The sequence below is a fragment of the Notolepis coatsorum genome (genome assembly GCF_963971535.1).
Source record: "Notolepis coatsorum genome assembly, chromosome: 15".
In the NCBI taxonomy this organism is placed as follows: Eukaryota; Metazoa; Chordata; class Actinopteri; order Aulopiformes; family Paralepididae; genus Notolepis; species Notolepis coatsorum.
In genome coordinates this window covers 102,409,954-102,419,286 of record NC_140179.1, presented here as the reverse complement: position 1 = coordinate 102,419,286, position 9,333 = coordinate 102,409,954, and the positions used below count along the sequence as shown (strand labels likewise).

The 9,333-nt window shown below is 44.2% G+C and overlaps 1 protein-coding gene across 1 annotated transcript in view; it reads left to right on the top strand.

Moving 5' to 3' along the window:
• Positions 1 to 1,659: 1,659 nt before the first annotated feature.
• LOC311241901 (prickle-like protein 1) overlaps positions 1,660 to 9,333 on the top strand; it is a 28,610-nt gene continuing 20,936 nt past the window's right edge. The window contains exon 1 of the mRNA XM_084330846.1: positions 1,660 to 2,019. Coding sequence (XP_084186972.1) covers positions 1,993 to 2,019 — 27 coding nt within the window. The 5' untranslated portion in view covers positions 1,660 to 1,992. The remainder of the gene's footprint in view (positions 2,020 to 9,333) is intronic.

Sequence of the window (9,333 nt, the reverse complement as noted above, 5' to 3'; positions counted from 1 at the left end):
CTGTTTGACGAACAACGTTACTGCTGACCCTTAGCTGCCAGAGTCGTTCCCTTCCTGCTGACCTGTTGCACACAACCTGTACATCACTTTGGATAAAAGCTCAGCTGAATTACTATAATGTAAATGTACAGTCTTGAGTTTATAGTAGTATTATAGACATATTAACATAGTCTGTAGTAATATAGGCAAGGTAGATTCCTTAGTAACAAAGTGCATGATAGTAAAAGACAGTATGAAGTTTTTTTTTCTTTTTTTAATACTACATGAATTTTGTGCAAGAAGGTGTCCTTTTCTTTTTTCTCTCTCGCCAATGGAGGACATCTCCTTTGGAATGAAACTCGACCGCCGAATTCTCTGAAGAGCCCTGAGCTGAAGTGTCCCTTCCTCCCGACAATGACATCATTGTGGCTGAAGTGAGAGATGAGTACGGGGGGACGGACCTCCGCTCTCTCTCATTCAGGTCCTTTAGAACGGGACGAGAGGAGGGCCGCTGACAGGCTCCTCTCGTGAGAACCTTCCGAGATGGATGAGAAGGAAAACAGTGTTTTGATGACGGCTCTCTCTAGACAAAAAGTGTGTCACACAGAAGATGTGTTGATAATGTGTCTTTCTTTTGGTATGGTTCCTAAATAATAGTATTTGAATGAAAATTAATTTAGATTAAGATCTATTTAGGACCCGTTTGATGTTTTTATTTTGGGACGTCCCATGTATTGGCAGTTGTAAAGTCAATCCAATTCAGATCAATGTTTGACAGAAGAAGAAACACGCTACACTGCATGGCAACGATTTGGCTCGTTGGACACATTTCTAGGTGACTTGTTTTGCTCCACCGCATATAACATATAAACATATAAACATATAAACATGATAGGAAGCAACTGTTTGTTTCCAGCCATGCGGTCCGACTTGAGGCTGCAACACAAATAATTGTGACATTATTGGGGGCGGGGCATGATGATATGATATCAGCTGTTTGGACCATTGGCAACAACCATGGCACACAAGATCAACACAGCTAAAAAATCAAGATCAGATGATGAGAGAGAGAGAGAGAGAGAGAGAGAGAGAGGAGAGAGAGAGAGAGAGAGAGAGAGAAGAGAGAGAGAGACGAGAGGATGAGAGAGAGAGAAGAGAGAGAGGAAAGAGAGAGAGAGAGAGAGAGAGAGAGAGAGAGAGAGAGAGAGAGGAGAGAGAGAGGAGAAGAGAAGAGAGAGAGAGAGAGAGAGGGAAAGAGAGAGAGAGAGAGAGAGTCATCTGGCTTTTAGGAATTCAAGGGGGGGTTGGAAGAAAAGGGGTGGAGGGACAGGGGGAAGGAGGGGGGGGTGTTGATTCTGAAGTGTGGGTGTGTTTGCAGTGCAGTGATGTGGGGGTGTAGTGGGAGTGTGTGTGTGTGGGGGGGGGGGGGGTAGGAGGGGCTGAGACAAGGCTCAACTGCCCTAAGAGCACACACACACACACACACAGACACACAGACACACCACATGCTCACTTGCTCAGTCACTAACTCCCACTCACTCACTCACTCAACTCAACTCAGGAGGAGACACTCAAGATACAGATAGAGACATCGCCTGTCTGTCTGTCTCTCCCTCCTCTAGGGCTGCTTGTTGGGACTGCAAAAGCTTGACTAAACAAGGAACCTCTCTCTCTTTGGACTATAGGAACGACTGTTGTTGGACTTGTATCTCGATCACAGGAGGACTGACCACCACAACGCTTGAAACACAGAACCGGGGGTGACTGGGATTCAGGCTTTTTGGTGGAGAGCATCATCTATTTAGATTGGAGAGTTACATTTCCCTCCTCCCCGGTATCTTCCACTGTTTCCTGTCTGAAGTCGGTGGATGTTCTTCTGCGTATGTCTCCTCCACCGGGTCTGATTGCGAGCTTGGATCTTTAGGCGCTGGTTCTGGTTGTTGTGTGGACATGATGCTACCCAGAGTTTGAGCACTGTGTGACCAGGGCTTCATACGAGACCGGAGAGCCTTGATGCGGAGGAATATGCTTTTCCTAGAGGTGAGAGGACAAAATGTGAATATATATAACAACACGTTTCTGATACATGCTGCATATGTGTGTGTGTAGATGCATTAGATACAGTAAATAAAGACAGCTGTTTATCCCTTTCACAACCACACTACAGAAGGTTATCCCTTTCACTACCACACTACAGAGGGTTAACCCTTTCACTACCATGGTTAACCCTTTCACTACCACACTACAGAGGGTTAACCCTTTCACTACCATGGTTAACCCTTTCACTACCACACTACAGAAGGTTAACCCTTTCACTACCACACTACAGACGGTTAACCCTTTCACTACCATGGTTAACCCTTTCACTACCACACTACAGACGGTTAACCCTTTCACTACCATGGTTAACCCTTTCACTACCACACTACAGAGGGTTAACCCTTTCACTGCCATGGTTAACCCTTTCACAACCACACTACAGAGGGTTAACCCTTTCACTAACATGATTAACCCTTTCACTACCACACTACAGAAGGTTAACCCTTTCACTACCACACTACGGAAGGTTAACCCTTTCACTACCACACTACAGAAGGTTAACCCTTTCACTACCACACTACAGACGGTTAACCCTTTCACTACCACACTACAGACGGTTAACCCTTTCACAACCACACTACAGAAGGTTAACCCTTTCACTACCACACTACAGACGCCGGTTAACCGTCTGTACTAGTGTGGTAGTGAAAGGGTAAACCTTCTGTAGTGTGGTGGTAGTGAATGGGTTAAAGATACTCAATTGTAGCCTTCAAACGTGTCTTGCCGTTTAGCGGGATTATACCCAGTTAACCACATATCTGTGAAATAGAATGATGTCATCCCATTCTTGAGACTCTCAAATGAAACCGGGGACGTTAGACTGGTGCTTGAAATACCTTACTGGTGGTGGGGCCTGTTGTGGCTGCTATTTATGTGACAAATGATATATGAGGTATGTTGTGCGTTGTAGGGGTACAATCAATTGTTGAGAGAGGGCTGAAGAGAGAGAGAGAGCGTGTCTAAGCTTAGCTCAAGATAACAGTGCTGTCGTATGAGTAGTGTAGTGGACAGCAGCAGTGTGAGAGAGAGAGAGAGAGAGAGAGAGGGTGTGTGTGTGTAGGTCTCACTCTGTGTGTGTGCATGCCTGTGTGTCTTCCTGTTTGTGTGCGTGCGCATGCATGCGTGTCTTACTGTGTGTGTGTGTGTGTGTGCGTGTGTGTGTGTGTGTGTGCATGCAGGTGGTCTCACTCAAACTGCGCTAGCTCTCCCCTTCTCCCCCTGGCACCCATTTGTCCCCTGCCTAGACTAACACTCTTGACCAGGCAGAGAGAGGGGGGTGACCTCGCCCTTTAAACTTCACCACTTTAATGGTTTTCCTAAAGCAACTCCCGTGACACACTCTCCAGAGTAAAGTAGATCGTGCAGATTGAACACAGGCTGTGCTCTATAAAGACGTGTTATGTATAGTATCGTGCAAATTTGAGAATAAACGCAATGGTATTATTATTAGCTTAGAGAAATTAAATTTATATTAGGCTGCAGATACGTTTTGAATAGATTTTCTTGAAGGTGAATGTAGAGCCTAGTACCCTATCCTCTCTGAAATTATTCAACGTTTGTCCGAATTATACTTACCTTGAGAACAGGATATGTGTACCGAAACACTCATCATGGCTCATGATCTGTAAAAAAGCCTGTGCATTCACTTCGCTCCCAAGGTTGTATTTGTTTGAAAATGCAGTGATTTGGCCGACTAACTCCAGTGGCCCCGGCCGAGCCGAGGGAAGCCCTTTAAAGAAGTGTCAGTTATCCAGGGGGGCCCCACACAGCCATACGTTAGCTCGCTACATCTGGCCTGTGTTTACATAGAGCCAATGTTGTGACTCCTTAAATGCCTTTTTTTTCTTCAAAAGTTTCCCCTCCAATCTCCTCCTCCTCCTCCTTGCCGTGGCCTGGCTTTAAAGGGGGAGAGAGAGAGAACCGGTGGACATTTTGTTTTTGTTTTTGACAAAGACACACATTGTGTTATTGCCAAGGGATGACAAGGTGTAACGTGAGCAGCTGTGTATGTTGGCTCCGGAATCCAACGTTGCCTTCCCCTCCTCTCTGACTTCTGAGGGAGACAGGGGAGGACTCACAGGAGTTATGGTCGTGTCCTCCAAAAAATATATTCATTTTGTTTCTAAAAATATTCTTTTTTTGCGCAGCAGAGCTCAACGCTATTTTAATGTATTCTGATGGAATATTCCCAGAGCCGTTGAAGCCTGGCCATACTGCTCCTCTAGCGAGCCAGGAAAATCCCTCGTGCCTGGAGCCCTTGTGGACAAAACTCCAGTACGTCGTCAAGAGTTCCTTGGCAAACGGTTCCCCGTGTGAACGAGACAGACTGACATTGCTGCGCTGTCATTATGGGTTGTCCTGGCAGCATCCTTGACTGTTATTAATAGGTTTTGAGATTTGCATATTTGGGGAAAGACCATCTACTCGTACAGTGTAAAAGTCAACCAGACAATGGAACTGTAGAATAGAATAGAAATACTCTATTCATCCAGAGGGAAATTTGGCTACACTACAAATCGCTCACAGTAAACAGTTAGGTAGACAAAACCAAAAATCACGAATAAGAATTAAAATAAGCCTAAAGAATCAAATACGGTCCGGGATATACAATATAGAAATGGAGGAATGCTGTGTAGAAAATACCTAATAGCTTTGTATCATTCATTCCATTCTCTTATTTTTTTTAGCTAGGTAACTCTAGCCATCAGCTGCAGTCTAGATAGGCTTCCCTGGAGATATCACTATCTATCCTGCCATAAAAGCTGATAGATTAGTCATTTAAGAACAAAGCACAGGCCCGGAGTCTCATATTGTCCCGTGATAACGGAGCTGTGGTATGAGCTTTAACAGCTTTCATAATCTGTAAATTAGTTGTTTTTTGAAGCCCCCTCCCCGAGCACCTAGTTCAACGGAATTCAACTGTATGCTAATGGAGGAGCCGGTCGTTTCCCATGCTTGTCAGATAGTGGGTGTGTAAACGGAACAGGCAGAGTCTTGCCTCGGCCAGGAGGACAACGCTGGAAAAAGACTGCGCAGCGTTGCCAGATGGGAAATGTTAAAAGTATCACGCCAGAGGCTTACGATTATCGTATTTTTTGAGGGAAATGATCACACGCGAGCCATAACCGAGAGAACAAATAGCGGTTTGTTGGCGATGCTTACCTTTTGTCTGTTCCAGCAATTACTCTACTCCTCTCCCCTGTCTTCACCTTTTTACATATATATATATATATATTTAGGCATATTAGCATAGTAGGTAGTAGTATCTATATTAGCACTGTTACCTTCCTGTTCGCCACTCATTTCCTTTACTTTCTTTCCAAATGGACGCAGCATAGTAAGCTATACGGCTACTAATACTAAGCAAAGTATTTGATCGTTTGCACCGTTCTGCCACACGGAACTGCGTTCTGGCAGCCTGAAGACGATACTTTCTGATACCAGCATCGTTTTAGTCTGGACAAGGCCTAAGTGTCACAAAATGAACAAATTATCATTCATTGCAGGACTTTTGGCATGGTTGACCGTACAGAAGGCAAAATAGTCGTACAATTGCAATAATTACTGTATGTCTGGCAATGTGTGAGACTGTGCCTTATTCTCTTCACCTCTATCTTTTTCGTAGATCGCTGTGTATTCAACGAGCTGAATACTAATTCACTGCTATGTCATTTCAAAAGACCCAAAACTATGGCAGTGAAAAACCATCAGGGTTTAGTGATCGTGAGCTTATTATTTTTATTTATTTATAGCAGAGTTAGAACATCGAACGTTCAGCAAGAATAATATCTTCATCTCAAAATAACAAACCACAAACAATCTAAACGTGATCACTTATATTGGATATATTTTGTTATCCCTTTCACTACCACTCTACCAAAGGGTTAACGACAGGGTTAACCCTTTCACAACCACACTACAGAAGGTTAACCTTTCACTACCACACTACAGAAGGTTAACCTTTCACTACCACACTACAGACGGTTACCGTCTGTAGTGTGGTAGTAAAAGGTTAACCTTTTATATTATATATTATTATGTTATATATATATATAGGGTTATACATCATCTAAAAAATCGTCTTGTCCAGATGAATGTCCCCCCTCTTACAGCAAGCAGAGTATTTTCATGCATCTTGGATGTTTGGTGTTGCGTGGCCAACAAATAGCTCAAACTTTGGTCTAAATTTATCTAATTGACAGCCATAAACTCATGATTAGGCTACATTGCATTTATGTAGCCTAATCAATAGAGGTTGTCAAGGTCCCTAACATCTCTGGGCAATTCCCTTTTTTGCCTAAAGATTGAAGTTGCGTTACGTTCTGGAGCGACCGTGTGAAATTCAGACCTTGTTTTTACCCAAACAAGGGGCCGTTCTGTGGGGGCTATTCTGGACCCCAATTTGCACGTCAAAGGAGGTAGAACAGAGAACGCAGAAGTGGCTTTTTCAACACCTTGAGACCAAAGTGCTGTTATCAGGCGGGGGGGGGGGGGGGGGGGCGGGGGTCTCTGAAGTACATGGCGGCTGAGATAAGAGCTGAGGTTGGGAGACACAGCCAGTTTAATACACTGCTCCCCCCCATCCCACGTCAACCACCAACCCTTATCTGCTTGTAAAAAGACTAAATAAAGGCCAGATTGAAAGGCTACCGAAAGTGCTTTGATTTTCAAAGGGCATCCCACAGTGTGTGTTTGTGTTTGTGTGTGTGTGTGTGTGTGTTATTGGATGTGCATGTGTGTCTGACAGGCCCACGATGATATCAGACAGGCCCAACACGATATCACACAGGCCCACGATGATATCAGACAGGCCCAACACGATATCAGACAGGCCCAACACGATATCAGACAGGCCCACGATGATATCAGACAGGCCCAACACGATATCAGACAGGCCCAACACGATATCACACAGGCCCACGATGATATCAGACAGGCCCAACACGATATCAGACAGGCCCACGATGATATCAGACAGGCCCAACACAATATCAGACAGGCCCAACACGATATCAGACAGGCCCACGATGATATCAGACAGGCCCAACACGATATCAGACAGGCCCACGATGATATCAGACAGGCCCAACACGATATCAGACAGGCCCAACACGATATCAGACAGGCCCAACACGATGATATCAGACAGGCCCACGATGATATCAGACAGGCCCAACACGATATCAGACAGGCCCAACATGATATCAGACAGGCCCACGATGATATCAGACAGGCCCAACACGATATCAGACAGACCCAACACGATATCAGACAGGCCCAACACGATATCAGACAGACCCAACACGATATCAGACAGACCCAACACGATATCAGACAGGCCCAACACGATATCAGACAGACCCAACACGATATCAGACAGACCCAACACGATATCAGACAGGCCCAACACGATATCAGACAGGCCCACGATGATATCAGACAGACCCAACACGATATCAGACAGACCCAACACGATATCAGACAGGCCCAACACGATATCAGACAGGCCAAATCCTTGTTTGTACACAATCCACAATCCAATCTCTCTCTGCTGTTCAGTTCTGTGTCCCCACAAATAACCGCATCTGTTTTACCTCTGGCCTTGGTGAGATTAACCGCATCTCCCTAAGTCAATGTACATCACAGAGCAACAAACAATAATCCTCCATTTACATAAGGCGTGCATGCACTCCTGTATTTCACACGTGGTGGCGGCTCAAAGCTTGTGTCCCGATGCCTGTGTGTAGTGTGTACTGTACAACCCTGTAGGCTGCCTGTGTACAAGTCATATACACATTTAGCATGATGGCACAGAACAGCAGTTTAGTCGATCAGGATCCCCAATTAGATACAGCATTTGCAGTAGCTATTCTTCCTGGGGTCCACAAAAAAACATACATTGTGACCGTGCAACATAATACTTACATCATAATAACATGGCATTACAAGTAAACAGGACACAGTACCAGTACACACACAGACATAATACTTACGTCACAACATATAACGTTACAGTAAAGTAATCAGGACAAAGGACTAGGGACTTGGACTAGTACACACTGTTATGGGATCCTTAATAATTTCCACAACAACACAACAACACAAGTGACCACCAAGAGCGGATAGTTTAGTCTAAAAAAAGATTGGTAGCATTGTTAGCTGCATGCTAACGTCAATGGAGTATGCCATTATAACAATATAGCATTGTGGCTAGAAGCTAACGTTAGCTAACGTTAGCTCACGCTACTTAGCCAGCACCAAAACCGATGATATCGCGAGCTATCAGTAGTTAGATAACATTAGAGACAACGCTGTGTGTATTAAACAAAGGTGAATAGATGACTGGGCCATTTTGTTTAATGCTTGTTAAGTTGAAAGGAGCTCTGAGCTAACAGGGTCTGAATCCTGATAGCTCACGTTAGCCAGCTGCTCATGCAATCGGTAATGCTAGCAGAATGAATGGATGTAAACTTTATTTAACATATTGCATATGGGTACAATACAATATGGCTCAATACAAACAATTGTTAAGGGAATGCAGACTGTTGTAGCTTGGACTGGGGTCCTTATAACAATAACTTGACAACACATGGTAGCTGAAGCTATTTGGGACACGGAGCTATGTCCCAAACACACACACTGTTGTCACCGGAAGGGCACGCAGATGGTATCTACTGCGCATGGGCGTTTTCGCAACAACGGCTCCGTGCTGACTACACGCTGTTGTCGACGCGTTTTTTTGCGTTTCTCCAAAACGCAAACACAATTTTGCGTTTCAGCCGTATCCACAAAAAAACGCCAAAAAAACGCATTTCTGTGTAATAGGGACATGAAACGTATTCAAAAACGTATTAAAAAAACGCCAGGAATACACTAGTCTAACCATGGCTTTGTGTTACAGTACAGGGATACGAGTGGTACAGCTCACGTCACTGCTGGCGTTGTGTACAATATGCTACTATGGTACTAGTATGGTGTAGTTGTAATATGGTACTAAATCTGTTAAAACCCCGGAACTAAAATGTAGACATTCAAACGGGAGAAAAGTGTACTTTTGTGTACTGACCCTATAGATCAGGGGTTCTCAAACTTTTTTATACCACAACCCCATTTTATTTAGGATTTCTTTTGGCGACCCCACACTTAATGTATTGTGTCATTTCAACGTGGAATTAAGGAATATCAAAATAAAACCACACGTTGTTAAACTTGATCATGCATATTTATTAAAAGTAAAACATCTAATTACAGCAC